Raw genomic sequence first — 21,768 nt, 5'->3', positions numbered from 1 at the left:
AGGAAGTCAGAACACAGTTCAAATATATGTATGTATATATGTATGTGTCTATATGTATATGTACATATGTATCTGCATATGTTTATATATATGTAAACATGCATATGTTTATATATATGTAAACATATGCAGATATATGCATTTCACTTGCATTTAAAGAGGGAAACATGTAACAGCCCTCATTTAGTTCTACCAGATTACTTAAGTGATTCACTGACCATGACAGAGTAATAAACCTCTTACTCACTAAATTTTTCCTGGGAAAAACAATCTAAGCTATGCCTAGCAGACACTCGGCCCTTCTCTTTGTGTTGTGAAAACAAGAGCCTACTACAACTTTTCACAAAAGCCAAAAATCAGGAAAGAAGTGGCTATGAGTAATAGGTAGGAACCAAGACTACAAATAAGTGTATTCGAAATGATTTTTCAGAATTATTTAGATCCTGTATTGTTTATTACAGTCCAAATACATGAAGTTCTTATGAAATAAAATCATATGTTACAGATAAAAACAGGCCAGGAAAGCCCAGTCAGAATTGTTTTAGGGCCAAATTGTAGACCACCCAACAATTCACATTTTAGGAATCTGAAATGTCTAAAAATAGATCAGGTGGTTTCTCAAAAAAAAAAAAAGGGGGGGGAGGGGCGGGGGGGAGAAAAGGAAAGAAGGAAAAAAAGCCCCATGTCCCTGACTGGTATGGCTTAACGGTTGAGCATCAAACCAGGAACTAAGAGACTGCTGGGTCACCAGTTCCATTCCGGTCAGGGCACATTCCCAGGTTGTGGCCTTGATCCCCAGTAGGGGGTGTGCAGGAGGCAGCTGATTGATGATGTTTTTCCCTCATTGATGTTTCTCCATCTCTCTCTCTCTCTCTCTCTCTCTCTCTCTCTCTCTCTCTCTCCCTCTCTCTCTCTCTCTCCTTAAAAAGAAAAAGAAAAAGAAAAAGAAAAAGAAAAAGAAAAAGGAAAAGAAGGAAGGGAAGAAAAGGGAGGGAGGGAGAAAGGGAAGCAGGGAGGAGACAAGAACCCATTCAGGAAATGTTAGCTAACAAGAATACCTACCTTACTTAGAAAGAAGGGACAAATGCATAAAAATGCATAAACTTTGTGCAGGATAATGCAATAGTAAACACAGTAGAATACATAGGCCTCATAATACTTTTGTAATGGCATATATATGTCTCTAGCACATTTTTAAAATATGCAGAGATTAAGTAAGGATCATTCTAGATAAAAATACATATTTTTAAAGGGTGGGGGGAGAAAAGCATGGTATCAGGGCAGACCCCCATAGACATACAAAAATGAAACTACACTTTTTGGTAATTCTAGTGGATATGGCAGCAAAAATTGTGGACATTGGCTGGTTTTGAGAGGATTATTTTCACATATAACCTTATAGTTATATTTGTAAAAAAAAAAAAAAAACTTTTGTGAAAAGTTTATTTAATCCTGTAAAATGTCTATATTGAGATCTCTTTGTAAGATAAAATAAAAATAGCCAAGTTGTGAGTGGGTAAGGGATATGTGCTTTAAAGCAGATGTGAACCCTCTGTGGGTCTCTCTCACACAAAGGGATAGAGATTCTTAAATAAAATAAAACTCCCTTAAAAATCTGCCACCTAACAACTGTTTACATCATAGAAAAATAGCATTTTTGTAAAAAGAAATATAGTTACTTTGTTAAAATGGTCTATTTTAAACCAGCAATTTTTTTTCATATAAAGAATTCTAAACGTCCATACAGAAAATAAAAATAGATAATACTGAGTGCAAAGCAGACATGGCATGTTTGCAAACGAGCAAAATGTTTCATTACAAGATAAATAATATTCTTAGTACGTTATAGTAAGTTTTAATCTTTTAGGAACTTAAAAAGATATTGCTTTTAGTCTCTGATGGCAAGTTACTTAGAAGTGAAGTTACTTCCAGCAGCAGAAGGCCAAATTGATTAGAAATGGATCAGATATAGTCATTCACATTTCCCCTAAACTCAAAGTGCAGAAACGCTGTCCCAAATTCCTTTACATGAGCATGGACCATAGGCCCTGGAGATGTGAAAGGGAATTTATGACATTCACAGTCATTTCAAAAATCATTCACTCTATTGTCCATGTTCAAATTGTCACAGAAGCAGATTAACACCAAACATTTTACCAGTTTGGCTAAATCCATCATGCAGGAGAGTCCATGTGACTCTTCTAAACACAGGTATTAACTCTTCATTTGTAAAAACAGAGAGTTTCAATGGACTACTTCTTTACTTCCACAAAGCGATTCTGAAGGCATGACGAGTCTCCTGGTAGCAGGGGTAGTGGTACCACAGAGCACTAGCAGCCAGCAGTTTCCAGCTGATACAGAACACTCAATTTGCAACTACGGTGGATGCACTTCACTGGCATCTCGTCACACCCGCTCCACTCTGCTAGGGTCATACGAATCTGTAAAAAAAAAAAAAAGATAGAAAAGAAAATTAGTGGAATATTCAACTGGTCTGTTTCCTGTTTGATCCTCAGACCACAGATAAATATGTTTAGGGAGCAAAATCTATTTCAACAATCTTGTTTTCACTGAGTGAAAAACTATCATCATAAAGCTGTTTTAAAAGGACATGTATGATCACCAATGGAAAAATGTGAGTTGCTTAATATTTTGATGGTCTCTTCCTGCTGTTCATAATGAAATATAACTAACCTTAAATGTGATGCCTGTTAACCAGCAGTGGTGTGCTTGGCTGATACCAAGGATTATATAAATTTTTTGGTAAATTACAATTCTAATTAAAGTTTGCTTTGCTGTGTGCATCTTCATGACCGAATGCTGTCACCGGAAAGGTTGAGGACCCTGAAATCCTGACTGTTTGGCCTCCTGCCTCTGACTGCCACCAGCCAGCCCAGGGCTAGACACAGGCCTGTTAGCACAAATCTTCTGGGCCTTTCCACACATAGGTATGAGTCTGGGCCACTCACGGACCCATTCTGTAGCCCACACTGGAAAATCCCAAACTGGGCCCAGATGTCCTAGATTTCCCAGACGGGACACCACAAAAAAAACAAAACAGCAAGCAGCAGCCCTAACCTGTTCTTAGTGCTGCAGCCGGTGATGCTGACTGTGATGACCTGGGAGTCACAGATCTCTGGGTCCAGGCAAACCTGAAGCTCACACATCTGCCTCCTATGGTCAGAAATTCCTGCCACAGCAGCTCAAAGGTTTTCTAACTTTTTAGGAGAGAATACATAAGAAATCTGGAAGGATGGTACAATTTGATAGTTATAAGAAATATTACAATCACTTCTCAAGTCATCTGGAGAACTGTATTATGAGCCCACACAGATTCCAGTGTCTCCAGCATTACCTCTTCCTCACACCTGCTCAACTACAACATATTTACTGCATGAAGCCACCACTGTGACAACCGAGACAGCATCTAGAGCACTCCGACTCTGACACTGCAAACCAATAGGGCGGTCTTTGCATTTGGGAAGAGGAGTTTGCTGTTCCTCAAATGTGATTCACTGCACTAAGTGCCCATCGGACTAACGCCAGCGGAGTCCCAAGAGCCAGTGCCTTCTGATTTCTTACCCAGAACACCATCCAGTGGGACGAGAGGATGTTAACAGCTGAGCGCCACTATTGCGCTGCACCAGCCTCACCGGGAGCTGACTCTGATAGGGACCGCCTGTGAGCAAAGAGGTCTTCTTCCCCACTGAGAATGAGGTGGACGGTCACATATGGTGACTCTGGAAAGGGTGCACTGCAGCTGGTGAGAGGTGGGGAAGAGGCTGAGCATCTGGGAGGCCTCAAATCACATAGGCCTGGGCACTGACCAGCCCCTCAGGGCCAGGTACTTGGGGACACGTCCACAGAACGTGCCTGCACTCCAGAGCCCCACTGCTGAAGTTAGGGGCCAAAAGACAGAGTGGAAGAGAATTCTGAAGAACATGAGCCCCTTCCTCAGGTCATGAAGCATCTGGGTCCATTAAAAATGAGCCACATAATATTATTTTACATTTTCCAGTAGCCACGTTAAACCAAATAAAAAGAAACAGGGGGAATTAATTTTAATGCTATATTTTATTTCACCAAATAGACCCCAAATATCATTTAAACAGGTAATTGATATAAAAACTGAGAACTTTTAGGTTGTTTTTGTACTACGCCTTGAGCTCTGGTGTGTGTTTTGCACGTATGGCCCATCTCAGTTGGGATGAGCCACATTCAAGTGCTCAGGACCACATGCGACAGGGCTACCACACTGCCGCCAGGTCTAGAGAACAGAGAGGTTCTCTGAGGAGCTGGAATCCTGGCTCCTGTGGGCAATGTTTAGGTGAAAAGAAGTCACTAAGCCTGCCCCAGGGGATATTTCACATGTGACCAACCCCTTAAAGATGTGCTAATGTCTAGCCTTCTAATACCATTATGTGGCGTCACCAAACCTTCCCAGATTTTCCTCACTGCAGCCCTGAGGCAGTCTTTCCTCCACACACACATTAGGAGGATATATGGAAGTTAATGGAACACTATCGGTGCCTGGGATTACATTGTGAATTGGAACATAATCCACCTAGTGGACATAGCATTCTGTTCCCTGACTTAGTTTTGAGCTGCTGTTTTCTTAGCCAGTGCCCCAAAAGCCCACTGAAAAGATGTTAGCTGAAATGCCCATCTTTAAACTGAGATAAAGACACTTCATGATGATAGGTACTATAATACCACATAGATAAATAGATAATAAAATTCTGGAAGGTGGTGTGGGGGGGAAGCACTTATAAACAATTTCATTTTGAAATTCCATAACAAAATCTAAATTTGCGTGGGCTGTGCATTTAGGAGCAGTGAAGTAGTTTTGATACATTGGGGTGATGGAGGCAGGGGTGGGGTGGGGATAGAGATGAGGAGTCTTGCATTCAAAATAGAACTTAGCAAGCCCTGGCCAATGTGGTTCAGTTGGTTGGAGCGCTGACCCATGCACTGAGAGGTTTCGCGTTCAATTCCCAGTCAGGGCACATACCTAGGTTTCAGGTTCAGTCCCAGGCAGGGTGTATACCAGAGGCAGCCAATTGATGTTTCTCTCTCACTATGATGTTTCTCTCTTGGTCTCTCTCTCCCTTTCCCTTTCTCTAGAATCAATTAATGAGCATGTCCTCCACTGAGGATTAAAATAAATGAATAATAAAATAAAATTTAGCGAAAGTAAAACAAAGTCCAACTTTACCAGCAACAAAGCTTTATTCTAATTTGTAAAGCAACACTGAAGAGAAAATTTAACATTTGTGAAAAATTTTACTGCCTCAGTCATATGATCTCTGCAAAGAACTAATTTGAATACTGAGACCTGACGGCCATCACGTGAAAGGCCGATGGAGTTTCACCTGGGCCACGGCACATGTAAGAAATCTTCCCTAGTCGTGTCCTGCTATGCAATTACTTAAGAATGCCTGGGGTAGCTGTCTGTCATCATAAGTTGCTCTCTGCCTTCAGATTTTTGGTCATTTTATTATACATTAACAAATACATCAGAAGAGAAGAAAAAAATACTTCTACTTGTTAGTAACTATGGTTAAAAAAAAAAAAAAAGAGGCCACAGGGGAGGTGTTTTTAATGGCTGAATAAAATTAAAATTGGCATTATCTACCTGTTTTCAGATACCTATCCCATCCCATTCACATGTCAAATGGTAAGCTAAAATTGAGGGAGTGCTTTATTGAACTAGAAATTTTATCTTATAAAATACTACCTGTAATATGTGGCCATAGACTGGGACATAGAAATCTTTACAAACAGGTGTTTTACTTTAATAGGATTTGTCTTATTTTAAAGTCCTTATAATTCTCAGGATGAGGTAGGACTGATAAAATCATCCTAATTTTATAGATAAAGAAACTCACCTTAAAAGCTACAATGTCTTCTTACCTAGCACTTACACATGAGTGGGCATATTTTGGGGGGAACAGGAGAGGAGGAATTATGCTGAAGCCTAATAAATCCCCACACCCCCCAAAATGGGTCATGTAACATTTTTCCACCATAATGGCAACAGTTCTTGTCCTCAGCAAAGACCAAATTTGTCAAATGAGATGGTCAAAGAAGGCCATGACAAATCAGTTATTTCAATCATGTAGCATTTTGTATAAGGCACAGAGCAACATTGGTTAACACTCCTAAGAATCATACTGCATTTCTGGGAAAATTTAAAAAGCGCCAAGTAGATGTTTTTGTTTGACAGAAATATTTGGATTCTTCTAACTGAAACAAGTGATCTTTTCCATCTACTTTTAAATTCTTGGATTTTATCCTTGCTTATATGGTTAATTATGACAAAGAAGGCAAGGATATACAAGGGGGTAAGGATAGTCTTTTCAATAAGTTATGTTGAGAAAACTGGACAGAGACATGCAAAAATAAGGCTGTATCATTTTCTTTTTTTAATATATTTTTATTGATTTTTTACAGAGAGGAAGGGAGAGAGATAGAGAGTTAGAAACATCGATGAGAGAGAAACATTGACCAGCTGCCTCCTGCACACTCCCTACTGGGGATGTGCCCGCAACCAAGGTACATGCCCTTGACCGGAATCGAACCTGGGACCCTTCAGTCCGCAGGCCAGCGCTCTATCCACCGAGCTAAACCGGTTTTGGCCATTTTCTTACACCATATTAAAAAAGTAAAAATGATTTAAATACTTAAATATAAGATTTGAAATCATAAAACTCTTATAAGAAAACTGGCAGTAAACTATGTGACATTTATCTTAGTAATATTATTTTCTGATTTATCTCCTTGGGCAAGGATAACAAAAGAAAGAGTAAACACATTAAACTATATTAAACTAAAAAGTTTTTGCAGAGCAAAGGAAACCATCACCAAGAGGAAAAGGCAACCTACTGAGTGGGAGAACATATTCACAAATGATACACTTGACAGGGGGTTAGTATCCAAAATATATAAGGAACTCAGACAACTTAACTCAAAAAAAAAAAAATCTAATTAAATAATGTGTAGAGGACCTAACTAGACACTTTTCCAATGAGGACATACAGATAGCCAACAGACATATGAAAAGATGCTCAACATCACTAATCATTAAGGAAATGCAAAATAAAATCACAACAAGATATCATTTCACACCTGTTAGAATGGTTGCCATTAAAAAAAAGATCAAGAAACAACAAGTGTTGGCAAGGATGTGGAGAAAGGGGAATGCTTGTGCACTGTTGGTGGAATTGTAAATTGGTGCAGCCAGTGTGGAAAACAGTATGGAGGTTCTTAAAAAAATTAAAATTAGAGCTGCAATATGACCCAACAACTCCACTTCTGAGTATTTATCTGAGGAAAACAAAAACACTAATTCAAAAAGATATGTGCAACCCTATGTTTACTGCAGTATTATTTATGGTAGCCAAGATATGGAAGCAACCAATTGATAGATAAATGGATAAAAAAGTTGTGGTACATATATACAATGGAATATTACTCAGCAATAGAAAAGAATAAAATATTGCCATTGTGACAGCATGCATGGACCTAGATGGTATTATGCTAAATGAAATAAGTCAGATAGAGAAAGACAAATACCATATTATTTCATTTGCATGTGAAATCTAAAAATAACAACAACAAAAACAAATGAATACTCCTCATTTGGGCACCTCCAAACCCCAAACAAGGAAGGGGAATCTGCAGATCTCTTCGTAGCTCCTGCTGGGTTGCCTCAGGAAGAAGCTAAATTAGCACCTCCTTAGATCCAAAAGCCAGTGTACCCAGTGGTCAGAGTGGGACCATCCAATTACAACTCCTCAGATCCCTAAGGGATACACTCAGGGGGCAGACTCAGTGAGCACCAAAGCCCCACTGAAGCAAGTCTTGCTTCATAAGGGTGTCTTCAGCACAGAAGTTCTCCCACCATAGACACAGCTGATTCTCACAGCCAATTGGCCTGGAGGTCAATTCCTCCCAGTGATACTACAACAATCAAGGCTTAACTACAAGACTGTGCACAAAGCCCACAAAGGGGTGCACCAAGAGTGTCCACCTCAGGTAATTGGGGAGGCTGAGCCACTGGGCCCTATAGGACACCTAGCACAGAAAGCCACTCTATCAACACAGGGAAGCATAAAAAATGCGGAGACAAAGAAACAGGTCACAAATGACAGAAATGGAGGAAAGGAAACGACTGGATATAGTTCAAAACCACACTTTTAAGGTTTTTCAAGAACTTTCTAGAAACCGCCGATAAATGTAGTGAGACCCTTAAGTAACCTAGTGAGACCCTTGAGGTTATGATAAGGACCAACTGGAAATTAAGCATACACTGACTGAAATAAAGGATATTATGCAGAGTTCCAACAGCAGACTAGAGGATCGCAAGAATCAAGTCAAAGATTTGAAATATGAAGAAGCAAAAAGCACCCAACTGGAAAAGCAAAATGAAAAAAGAATCCAAAAATACGAAGATAGTGTAAGGAGCCTCTGGGACAGCGTCAAGCATACCAACATCCAAATTATAGGGGTGCCAGAAGAAGAGAGAGAGCAAAATATTGAAAACCTATTTGAAGAAATAATGACAGAAAACTTCCCCTACCTGGTGAAAGAAATAGACTTACAAGTCCAGGATGCACAGAGAACCCCAAACAAAAGGAATCCAAAGAGGACCACACCAAGACACATCATAATTAAAATGCCAAGAGCAAAAGACAAAGAGACAAATCTTAAAAGCAGCAAGAGAAAGAAACTCAGTTACCTACAAGGGAGTACCCATACGACTGTCAGCTGATTTCTCAACAGAAACTTTGCAGGCCAGAAGGGAGTGGCAAGAAATATTCAAAGTGATGAATGCCAAGAACCTACAACCAAGATTACTTTATCCAGCAAAGCTATCATTCAGAATTGAAGGTCAGATAAAGAGCTTCACATATAAGGAAAAGCTAAAGGAGTTCATCACCACCAAACCAGTATTATATGAAATGCTGAAAGGTATCCTTTAAGAAGAGGAAGAGGAAGAAAAAGGTAAAGATACAAATTATGAACAACAAATATGCATCTATCAACAAGTGAATCTAAGAATCAAGTGAATAAATAATCTGATGAACAGAATGAACTAGTGATTATAATAGAATCAGGGGCATTGAAAGGGAGTGGACTGACTATTCTTGCGGGGGGTGGGGGGAAAGGGTGTGGGGGATGAGGGAAGAGACTGGACAAAAATCGTGCACCTTTGGATGAGGACAGTGGGGGGTGGGGGTGAGGGCAGAGGGTGAGGTGGGAACCAGGTGGAGGAGGGGAAAAAAGAGGAACAACTGTAATAATCTGAACAATAAAGATTTAATTTAAAAAAAAAGAAAAATCTATACTAATAAAAGAGAAACATGGTAATTGGTGTACGACTGCTACCCTTTTCATTGGCTAATCAGGGCAATATGCAAATTAACTGTCAGCAAAGATGGCGGCCGGCAGCCAGGCAGCTTGAAACTAACATGAGGCTTGCTTGCCTCAGTGACAGAGGAAACCAACGTTCCCCGCCTGTGGCTGCAGGCCTCTGAGCCTGCAGTTTAAGAAACATTGTAACGAATACCGCCGGACTCGCAACATTGTAAGCAAAGGCCAGAAACCTACTTTCAGCAGCGCAGAGGCCTAAGAGCTGGAGCCAAGCCTCAAGGTAAAGCTGGCCCAGAATAAAAAAAGAAAAAAGAAAAAAAGGAGCGGTTGGGAACTTCAGTCACTCCCAGACTGAAAACAGCCCTCAGCCCCTCACCCAGACTGGCCAGGCACCCCAGTGGGGACCCCCACCCTGATCCAGGACACCCTTCAGGGCAAACCAGCCGGCCCCCACCCATGCACCAGGCCTCTACCCTATATAGTAAAAGGGTAATATGCCTCCCGGCACCGGGATCAGCATGACAGGGGGCAGCGCCCAAACCCCCTGATCGCCCTGCGGCTCTGTGTGTCACAGGGGGCGGGGTCCCAACCCCCTGAGCAGCCCTGCTCTGTGCCTGATAGGGGGGAGCTACCCCCCCCCCCCACGGGCCCTGCCCTGTGTGTGACGGGGCAGAGACACAACCTCCCCATCGACCCTGCCCTGAGTGTGACAGGGGATGGTGCCCCAACCCCCAAATCGGCCCTACCCTGAGCATGACTGAGGGTGTCATCACAACCTCCAATCTGCCCTGCTCTGTGCATGACGGGGCTGTGCCCCAACTCCCCAATCGGCCCTGCTCTGAGCCCGACCAGGGGCTGTACCTAGGGATTGGGCCTGCCCTCTGCCACCTGGGAGCAGGCCTAAGCCAGCAGGTCGTTATCTCCCGAGGGTCCCAGACTGCGAGAGGGCACAGGCCGGGCTGAGGGACCTACCCCCCCCACCCGAGTGCACAAATTTTTGTGCACCGGGCCTCTAGTAATACTATAAAAAATACACACACAAAAAAACCCAATGAATACCGAAAACAAAACAGAGACAGTCCTACAGATATAGAAAACAAGCTGATGGTTGACAAAGGGGATGGGAGAGTGGGAAAATGGGTAAATTAAATAAATAAGAATCACCACAAGGTTCAAACCTATTTCAAAACAAGAAGAAGCTGAAAGAAATACTGACATTTTGAACTCTGAAAAGGGAGATGTTTAGATGGAACTTTTCTCCTTATGGAAAAGTAAATAAATAAATACACCCTTGGATTTCAAAATAAAAAACAGAGAAGCAGGGTGGGGAACCACCCTGCTGGGGCAAACTGGAAGGAGGAGGGGCCTGGCTCAGGAGGTCAGATTGGGGTCCTAGGGTAGTGGGGTAACACTCATCTCAGGGGACACAGTTTCAGCTTACTGTGAAAAGGTCTGAATTAATGAGTTAAGGTTCTCCAAGTCTGTGGTTTATAATGCAGACCTTTGGATAACTACCTCAACTCATCTGATCATTTTAAAATACATAATTGATAATCCCCAGCTCCTGAAGAAAGTGTCTGAAACAGCAATGCCAAGGGTTCTCCTGTTCTGTTTGTGTCATAGTTGAGATGATGAAATTGTGTTTGAGGAAAATCACTGTTGCTGTCATTGGGGACCTGCCCTGGCTTTATGAAACAGAGAAGGCTCTCAAGATACCTTAAGGTGAAAGGATGGAGAGGCCCAAACGCCTGCAGAATGCTGTTGCCCAAACTGGGTCGCCTGGGATTTCAAAATCAGAACTTAGGGGCCTTTAAAGAAACAGAGTTAATGAGTGGACTTTTAGGAGTGGGTGTTGAGAAAGTGAAAACTGTGAATTTTACTAAAGTTTCATAAATGGTGTGGTAGTGAAAACAGATAAAAATGGGAAGAAGGGCAAGGAATTTGGAAGGTGAAATGTGGGTCAGTAGTTTATTTAATCAACTTTGCATATCTTTTCTTTCAAGGTTAATAAAGAACAATGAGGATTATTTGGGTGAATGCCTATTATTTTAGGAGAGAGTATAGACCACAAATGCTATGGTCTCTTATACGATTTTTCAAGGTGTCTGCACCAACTTTAGAATACTTTATTGACTCACCTATCACAGTAAGGGGCCCAGTATGTTGTTTATATGGATAATTTGATATAGTAGTTTATGAAATTTCTATAAAGACAGTCATTTAAAATATACTACAAGATCTTGATTTTTCAGGAAACTTCTAGATAATATTTTGTAAAATCTTCTGGTATAATAATTTTCAGGGTCAATTTGATCTTTTCTGAATATGCAAATTTTCATTATCCATCAACCTAGTATTTTTTTCATGCTCCGAGGATTCCAAGTTAATACTGAATGCCTGCCCTGCCCGGGTGGCTCAGTTGGGTGGAGCATCAGCCCGTACACCAAAAGGGTTGCGGGTTCCATCTCTGGTCAGGGCATGTGTAGGAGGCAACCAAGTGACACTTCCATCGGTGTTTCTCTCCCACACCAATGTTTCTCTCTCTCTTCCTCTCTCTAAACATATCCTCCTGTGAGAATTAAAAAACAAACAAACACACACCTGCCACTTGCCTGACTCCTCACCTGGGCACCAGAAGTCCCGATCCAAGTTCTTCTCCCTTCCTGGTTCCAGATGCCCATTTTCTTCCAGGGAAAGTGCGCTCTTGGAGATAGAGAATGTATTTCCCACCTTCCGGGCCAGGTCCCCAGTGGTCAGAGACACCAGGCCTCTTGGCTGAGCTCCTGGGCCCCTCTCAGCCTTCAGTTCCTCAGCATCCTCCACGGAGTCAGTGCTCCGGGAGCTCAGGAGCCTCATCCGAGACATGGAGCTCACCTCTTTCATCCTCATCAAGCGGTCAGTGTCGGCTCGCCTGGGGGGGGAAGCCAGTTTCTCTTGTAAACTTTCAATCACTCTGGAAGTACTTCTGAGCCTCTTTTCTGAGCCTGCCACACTTGGAGCCCTTTCTATAAAATGGAACAAAGTGGACCTGAAGGGTGGTTCTGTCCCCACGCCCTTGTGATTGAAGGACTCCAAGTCACTGGGCTGAGACTCTGGGTCAGTGGCCTTGCTGGGGACGACCCTGTCCGCACCAGAGAGTTCAGAAGTCCTTGGAGCCTGCGGGGCACTGTCCCTTTCCCCTACGAACAGAGGGCTTTTGGTCCAGCCACACTTTCTCCTGCCATAAAAGGCATCATTGGAAACTGTGGGCTCATCCGGCTGTGCTGGACTGGACACTGGTTCCTCCCTAGGAGACACCAACCTTCGGGCACTGCCATCAGGCTCAGAGGGCTGGTTATGTCCTGTTCTCCTGGCGCCTGGCAACAGGGACTCCACGGCCACCTCGATGCCCAGTATCCTCGCAGCCCTCATTTGAAGGGACTCATTTGGGGGGATTTCTATTGCACTCTTGTCACCTGAAGACCCATCTAACTTACTGGCACTCCACTCTTGTGCTGGAGTCAGCCCCACGGACCTCAAGTCTGGTACCGAGAGTCCGAAAGGTTTGCTGGCAAGAGAGAGCGGGCCCACCATGCTCCTCTCCTCCCCATCACCAGGTGTGGGAGGGGCTGCTTGGCTGGGCTCCACAGACTTTACAGCACTGAGGCGCTCCTGCCCTTCCTGGGGCTCTCTCAGTTCAGCTGAAGCAGATGAGGACACAGTATCACGTGACCTAGAAGATGTTATTCTTTTCACAGGTCTTGGGCTGACTGCTAGCTCTTTTATTCTTGTCCCAACATCTTGGTTTCTCCTCTGTGTAATCAAGCTTCCCCGTGTTGACAGCAACACTTCACCTCTGCTGTCCTCCACCTGCAAGGGGCCCAGGCACTGAGGACGAGCACCCTGGTGGCAGGTGGCAGGCTTCTGCTCCTCACTCCAACTCTCAGACTTACTCTTAACTCTTCCCGACCTAAACACAGGCTCCTCCGACATCACCCCCCTTGGCGGTTCCTTCCCTCTTCTTTCCTGGCTCTCCCCAGTGAAGCCCAGATTCCTGAGTGTGCAGCCAGCATGGCCTTCTGGCTGCCATCCTGTCTCACTGCTCTCAATGCTACTGCTGCTCTGACTGCTCTCTTCCTCTTCCTGAAGCTCCTTATTAAAACTTTCTAACTGACTTATCAAATCCCATGGACGACGGCTAACTGGCTTTAAAAGAAATTGACCAAACAGCTGTTGACTATTGCATGGACCGGTGGTTGCCCCCTTCACCACCTCGCCTCTGGGCACAGGACTGGGTCCACGTCCACGGTCATCCATGCAGGGCTGACTCTGGCCCACTGTTGGCATAGGTGCCTGGTTTCTGAGTAAGGAAGTCCTTGAAAAAGCACTGTAGCTAGAAGGGTTGAGGGACACTTGACCTTTTAGATGATGAACATTTGGCTTCTGGTTCTGGTCACTGGAAGCTAATGTTGTGCGCATCTGAGCTTCGGAGGCAGGAGGGTCCAGAAAATTTGGAGTCAGCACTGCATTAGGTGACCCTCCTGACTTAGCAGGGAGGGGCTGCGGGCTTTTGGATTCTTCCGTGAAAGTGGTTTGTGTTTGCTGATCTTTGTACTGGTGCCCTGGCCACGAGCCAGAATACTGGAGTACTCTGTGTTTCATGGGGTGAATGAATCTGAGGTCATCTGTTTGTTTGTCTTCTTCTGGTCCCCCCAGATCTTGTTTTTGAAACTCTGTTCTCCCAGCCATGCTTCCTGTGAGAGCTTGCAGCTCCAGGTCGGTGGAAGACATGCTCAGCAGACTTTGTTCTTGCAGAGCTGGGCTCTTATCAAGCCCATGCTTCTTATCAGCACTCTGTTTTAAGTCATTGTTGTTCCTATCTATATCTGGCAGATGTGATTCTGATTTCACTGGGATAGAAACCAAACAAAATATCGTCTCGTTCATTTTTTTCTTTGAACTTTTCTTGGTCTTAATCCCAGTTTCAAACTTTTTGAGCTTGGTTTGGGTTTCACAGGTACTCTCGCCCTGTGGGTTTGGGGAGGAGACTTGGCTTTCTGCTTGTCCATGTTGGCTGCCTCTCACATCAGGCCACTGTCCTCTCATAACACAGTGGTCTCTCTGGTCAGGAAAGCCACCATTTTCTCCATCCCTGGGGAGCTGGCCCCACAGCCACGGGGGACTGGGATCGGCAAGGACAGAGCCTCTCTCTCTCTCTGATGCGGGCATGATGCTCTGTGGGTTTAAAACGGCACCATCATGATGCATGCTTCCATGAGCTGGCTCTGGGGTAGAGACTGGACCAGAGCTATACAATTTCCCATCTACCTTTGTTTTGTCACAGAAACCCTGGGGTTGGGCCAGTTTAATATGTCGGATCCGTGGATCGTCAAAGGGAATATACTGAACAGAGCCATCGTAAGCAGTGATGGGATGGGGCTGTTTCAGGAACTCATTTCCAGTCCCAAGGGAACCAGAAGGAAGCTGAAAGCTGGCAGCAGCCTCCTCAATTGGATGACGGCGACCATCATACACATGCCTGGGGGCCACATCCTCCGCATAGGGGTTTGTGATGTGCTGGGGTGGTGACCTATACGATGGTGGAGGCACGTACACTGGAGGCTCCAAACCAGAGTCGGGCAGGCAGACCTCCTGCCTGTAGGAAACACTCAGGTCTGCCTGTTGGCTGTCCAGATGGTCGCTGTTTTCCACTCCTGCCCTGGAGTGCTGGTGGGAGTCATAGGAGGGAGGCTTGAGGGGTCGCCCAAATTTTGGCCATGGTAAGGGGATAGAGGAGCCACCCTTCTCAGGGTTCCTTGTGGATTCCAAATTCGGTGCACAATCTGGAGGGTAAAATGGCATTCTAGAAACATCTGGTAAATACCCATCACTTAACGGAATTTCCATGCAACTCAGGCTCTTAGGGGAGAGAACTCTAGGCAATGACTGGGATTTCCCTTTGCTTTGAGAATTCAACACCTGTTCTCCTCGCATGAATGGGTACAGATCTTGAAACAGTTTCTCCCCATCACCATCAGACATCTGTCTTCCTAATTTCCTTGTCTGGTTCCAGCTTTCCAGGCTTACATTCTGCCACTTGTCAGGGCCCCCCATTCTCAGCTCTTCTTCCCAAACCACCTTCTTCATCACATTCTCTGTCCTTCCTCCAACTTCCCATGAACCCTCTCTCATGTGGATGGGCAGACTGTGGGCTTGGGCCACTTCTCTGACCTCCAGGTCTTCTCGGTCTCTCGGCGCCAGCAAGCCACCGACCTCCTGTCCTCTTCTCCAATAGGCATGGTTGTGACCACTTTGGTGCTGAGAGGACCACGCCAGCCTGGGTTGATGATAAAACCTATAAAATAAGAGGCATGGAAGTTACACCAAGGGAGGAAGCACACACTGCTTCTGTGACTGGTGATCCAAGTCAAATGTGGAACAGTACTTTTGAAAAATAGATTCCCCGCTCGAGTACTTGTCAACTTGAAAGAAAACACATCCCACTAATTACGGCTGGAAGGCAGTCACATGTTTTGCCATCCAAGGGCCTAGGAATGACAGCAACAGGCTGCCCACAGACATCAGGACACTGGTTATACTTGAAAGATGTCAAGGCCCTTATAACTTTGAATGCCCAAGGGAATAAGGATAAACCTGAGGGCATTGATTCTCAAGTGTGGTCTTGGGCCACTGGGAGTCCATTCCCAGCTCAGTCCAGACCACTGAGTTCTGGGTGAACAAGTCTGAGAACCTGCTCTTTACAGCCCCACCCTGTCGCAGTGGTTCTTAAACTTCAATGTGTAACAGGAATCCAAGAGGGTTACTAAGACACAAGCTTCTGAGTCCCATCCTCAGTTTCTGATTTAGCAGGCCTGATGAGGTGCCACAAGGTACATTTTTAATTATTATTTAAGTTTCAGGTGTATAACATTATAATTTGACATCTATATACACTACAAAGCTATCACTTCCAAAAGTTTAATCACTATCCATCGCCATATAATTGATTGATCCCCTTCCCACCTTTGGCTCACCCCCAACCCTCTTCTCTTCTGGTAACCACAGACCTGTTCTCTGTATCTATCAGTTGGTTTTTGTTTTCTCTTGTTTGTATATAGAAACATTGGAATACTACTGAGCCATAAAAGAAAAAGAAAATGTTTCATTTGGGACAACATGAATGAATCTTGAGGGTATAATGCTAAGTGAAATTAGTTAGAAAAAGGCAGACACCACATGCTCTCCCTCATATGTGGACCATAGTGATCATTTCTAATGGGCCCCAGGTGATGCTGGCGCTGTTGGTCCCAGCACCCCACTCTGAGAATCATCACTGCTTGTGGTTGTCAACCATGACTGTGTGTTAGATTCTGGAGGGACATCATAGCTTCTGAGGCAGTATCCCAGCTCCACCACGTTAGAATGGTGGAGGCCTGAGGGGGACTGGGCATCAGCGTTTTTCCAGGTCCCCCAGGGATTCCCAGTGCGTGGCTGAGACAGAACCACGGCTCTAGATCAGTTCCCACACTTTCCTCATGTGGGCTCAGTAAAGACACACATTACCAAGTCTCTCCCCCTGGAAGTCAACAGGTTAGGATTCAGGCGGCGGTGTGTATTTTAAAATCCTTATTGGAGGATATGTTTTCATTGACTTTTAGAGAGAGAAAACAAGGGAGAGCAAAGCATCAATATGAAAAAGAAATATCTATCAGTTGCCTCCTATATGCGCCCTGACCAGGGATTAAATCTGCAACCTAGGCATGTGACCTGAACTGGAATTGAACCCACAACCTTCTGGTGTACAGGATGATGCTTCAACCAAATATTTTTAACAAGCACTCCAGGGGAGCCTTTCCTTCAAACATGTGAGAAATACTTCCAGGGCTGACTCTGAGACGAAGAGGGGGCTCTGTTCATGGGCAGAACTATCTACCAGGCAGGAAATGGTAGCACAGTCTGGCATAAATGCCAGCCTAGCTCCAGGTTGCTGTTCACCGCCTGGCTGTACATTAGAATTTCCTTGTGAGCCTTTGAAAACTGTCAATGCCCAGGGCCCACTCCCTTATATTTGGATCGAATCAGTTTAGTGAGGAGTCCAAGACCAGTATATTTTACTATCTCCTCAAATGAGTCTACCATGCATCCAAAGTTTAAAAACACAGTTCAGCCCTAGCCGGTTTGGCTCAGTGAATAAAGTGTTGGCCTGCAGACCAAAGGGTCCCGGGTTGGATTCCGGTCAAGGGCACATACCTAGGTTGTAGGCTCCTCTCTGGCCCTGGCCCTTGTCGGGACTCATGCAGGAGGCAACCAATCAATGTGTTTCTCTCACGTCGATACTTCTCTCTGTCTTTCCCTCTCTCTTCCATTCTCCCTAAAAATCAATGGGAAAATATCCTTGGGTGAGGATTAAAAAATAAATAAAATAAAATAAGATCACTGTTCAAATGCAGCTGAAGAAAAAATCTGAACACAATTATACTGTACAGAAATATTAAGTGACTGCTTACAAACCACCAGAAATTAGGAATTTAATACAGAAAAACCATTAACTGAAAGGAATTTTGAGGCATTCAATTATTTTGATTAACCATAGGTCAAGCAGAAAAAGTTTCAACTCTAAAACTGTTGTTTGCTTTTTAAATTATAAAAGTAATATGTATTCATTGTTGAAATTTTGGAAAAATATGGGAAAGTAAATTACCAAACACTACTTACAACCTTTCTACCAAGAGACAGTTATTTTGATATCTTCTAGTCTGTGTGTGTGCAAGGCTGTGGATTTTCAAATACCTTAGCATTCTACTAGGCCAGTGGTCGGCAAACTGCAGCTTGCAAGCCACATGCGGCTCTTTGGCCCCCTGAGTGTGGCTCTTCCACAAAATACCACGTGTGGGCACGCACGTACAGTGCGATTGAAACTTCGTGGCCCATGCGCAGAAGTCGGTATTTTGTGGAAGAGCCACACTCAAGGGGCCAAAGAGCCACATGTGGCTCGCAAGCCTCAGTTTGCCGACCACTGTCTAGGCATCTGTTTTATGAGAACATTTCTTACCACTTGTAGTACAAACAACTAAACATAGCTGCTACTATGTTCTAGGTTCATACTAAGTGTGTTGTAGACATAAACTCACGTAAGCTTCACCAGCACTCCTTTGAGGTAGGACTACCCTCATTCCTATTTTACAAAGGAGGAAACTGAGGCACAAAAGTTAATTTGTCTAACATCGATTGGGCATTTATGCTGTGTCAAGCACTCTGCAAAACATGCCAAATGAATTCTTTCATTAACTCTATAACCACCATTATTTTTCCCTTTTACATATATAAGGAAGCTGAGGCACAGAGAGATTAAACCACTCTCCCAAATCACACAGCTTGTAAGTAGAGGGGGGAAAGAATTCAAACCCAAGAAGTGTGATCATAAAGCCCATTCAGTTAGCCACTCTGTTTTACATCTTCCAATGTAATGAAAAATTCCTTAAGAGCATAATTTTAATGGATTTGTATTCTATCATATGTCCATGATTTACTTAACCACTGTTGGACATCTATGTAGATTACATTCTAAAGCACTTTGGGAAAATTATTGTTCACAACACTAAGCATGTGTCAGATTATTACTTAGAATGAATCCTTAGAAAAGGAATGAGTGGCAGAGCAGGGGCATTATGTTATTCCCATTGTTAAATCTGACCTTAGATTAGCCCCTCCCCTTTATCTTCCCTCAGGTGGTGCAGAGGACAGCTGACCTTGCTGAGCCTTTCCCATCTCTGGTTATTACAATCTTTTCTTTTTTACTATTAAGTACGTGAAAATAACTTCTCATTGGTGTTAGTTTGCATTTCTTTGATCATTAGTAAGGCTCATTTTTTGTCATGTGTCTACATGTAATTTGTAGTTTTAAACAATTTCTACAACACAGTCCACTTTTCAGCTGATAGCACGGTAGAGTGAAGCTGACAGGGAATAGGGAGAGGCTCCTAGGCCACGAGTTCTGTGCAACCACAGCACATAAAGGCCCAGGAACGGGGCAGCTGAGGGGAGTGGGCTGGAGTAGGTCTATTCCCAGCATATAAGCAGAAGGCTGCTGTTCTGCAGGAGCCTAAATGGTAAATGACTAGTAAAAATTTATTATTTCCCTGACCGGTTTGGCTCAGTGGATAGAGCGTGGACTACCGACTGCAGGGTCCCAGGTTCAATTCTGATCAAGGGCATGTACTTTGGTTGTGGGCACATCCCCAGTAGGGGGCGTAAGGAAGCAGCTGATTGATGTCCCTCTCTTCAATGTTTCTAACTCTCCATCCCTCTCCTTTCCTCTCTGTAAAAAAATCAATAAAATATATTTTAAAAAATCTATTATTACGTATTATTATTATTATTATTATTATTTTGGAATTACTTCTTTGCCTTAAAAAGTGAGGGAGTTCTTCAAATCCTATCTCCATTCCCACCCCCGATAATTTGCTAAGCATCCACTTAAAGCAAGGCTGAATTATGGGTTGAAAAAGTAGAAAATATTTGAAATCAACTTGAAAGAAAGCATTTGCCACTGAGCAACCTAAATGCTTCTGCATTTACTGGCATACACAGTGCAAGCTGTCTTAACGCTGGGCCTGGCTAAAGGTCAATTTCTTTGTTGCTTTTGTTGTCACCAAAATCAGGTTTTGAACATTTAGGTTTTGGGGTACTTAGCTGAACACTTAATGGGTCGGGTTCTATAAGGATTAGTCATTGCATCGCAGCAGGGAGAGGGGCTTGCACATTTCTCCCCCCACACACACCCCTCCCCACTCAGGTGAGCCAGCAATCACAGTCCAAAGCTCTGGAAGCCACGGTCCCTTCCCTTAGGAAATCCTCTGTGACTCTCACCCATAGCCTGAGAAACACTGTAGAAGATGAACTATTTAAAAGTCCTCAGCACCTACTGGCTATAGGTTCTTAGACTCCATGCAAGTCCAAAGGCAAGACAAAAACCAGAACTTAGTCAGTTCAATTGTCACAGATCCAAAAAAGAGAGAGTGAAATAAACCATTAGGGAGCATGTGGTTGACGCCCTCCCTCAGAGTCTCCTTTCTGCCTCTGTCCTTCAGCTGGCGGTGAGTGGGCTCTGTGCACCACACAGCTTCAATGAGCACCATTCGTTCTCCTTACGCTCTCACAAACATTTTCCTGTGTTGCACGACTTTATAGAAAAAACCACATTGCGTGGCTTCTGCTCATTTTCTCAGTGGGTATTCTGGTTTCTCAGTAAACACGTGGTGGACCTAAATGCCAAGAGGTGGCTGAAATCCCAAGGTGGTGCTTGTCTATCTATGTGCCGTGAGCATAATCAGAAGACAAAGAGACATAAATAGGACAAGAATATAAACAGACTGCAACTACCAACACAGGTAATGTGACAGTTTTCTTCCCCTCCCCCAATCTTACACTGTCACCTTAACTTTGTCAAAACTACCATATACAACTCATCAAAATGGCTAAGCATCCGGGTTAAACTTTTTCTATTTGCACAATGCACCTAAATCCCAATTTAAGGAAAACATAGGTTATCTGGGAAGTTTTAAATAATCTATTTAAAAAATAGTTCACATGACAAAACTATAAAGCATTTATTTAATAAATATCTATTTTGTACCTAGTATGACCCTGGCTTGGACAGGCACAAGAGAATCCCACATGGTGACAGTTCTGATAGATTTCTCCTTCAGACAAGTTACCAAGGGTAGATATTTATTGGCTTTGATATATAATGTCTATTACCAGCTAAAATGTATGCTACCTCAGATGGCTTCAAAACCAAGAATATTTTTTTCTAATATCTTTGAGGAAATATGATCAAATAAAACTTTTCTTTTTAAAAAATTAGACTAATAATTTACATTTAAAAACATTAACAATGGCACATTTTACAAAAACACAGTAATACAGGGTGGGAAAGATAAGGAAAGCAGAGTGGAATGCGATAGCCCAAATAAATTGTGTTGACAAGTTCAATGAGACAAACAGGTCTTTATACAGAATTCCTGGGAGAACAGGACAGAGAGAGACAGACGTTACACTTGCAAACAACTCTGTGCTTTACCACAGAAAAGAGGCCTGATACCAACAAAACAACAGATAAAAACAGTTTGGAAAATATGTGAAATATAAACATGTGAAAAACAACATGTCTAAAGGGAAAAAGGTAAACTTAGTCACTGAACATATAAAAGCTAATGATGAAAAAATTAGGAAACATTTCCGTTGGTTTACGTGACTCATTTCCAACCACAATATTGCCTTTCTTTTAAAAGTAAAAGCCTACTTAGAATGGCAATATTTGAATGACTTTAACCATAGTTTCACACACTCCAGGATTACCTTCTCAGTGGACTCCAAGATCCTTAGTTGCTGTACCAACTTGCTACATCTAGT

The 21,768-nt window shown here is 43.3% G+C and overlaps 1 protein-coding gene across 1 annotated transcript in view; it reads right to left on the bottom strand.

Moving 5' to 3' along the window:
• Positions 1-438: 438 nt before the first annotated feature.
• JCAD (junctional cadherin 5 associated) overlaps positions 439-21,768 on the bottom strand; it is a 54,639-nt gene continuing 33,309 nt past the window's right edge. The window contains exons 3-4 of the mRNA XM_081097959.1: positions 12,000-15,709; positions 439-2,441 (exon numbers count right to left, since the gene is read on the bottom strand). Coding sequence (XP_080954085.1) covers positions 2,407-2,441; positions 12,000-15,709 — 3,745 coding nt within the window. The 3' untranslated portion in view covers positions 439-2,406. The remainder of the gene's footprint in view (positions 2,442-11,999; positions 15,710-21,768) is intronic.

This window comes from Myotis nattereri (assembly GCF_964212035.1).
Source record: "Myotis nattereri genome assembly, chromosome: 1".
Classification (NCBI taxonomy): Eukaryota; Metazoa; Chordata; class Mammalia; order Chiroptera; family Vespertilionidae; genus Myotis; species Myotis nattereri.
Note: the sequence above shows the minus strand (reverse complement) of the source record. Positions and strands in the feature narration are given on the sequence as shown.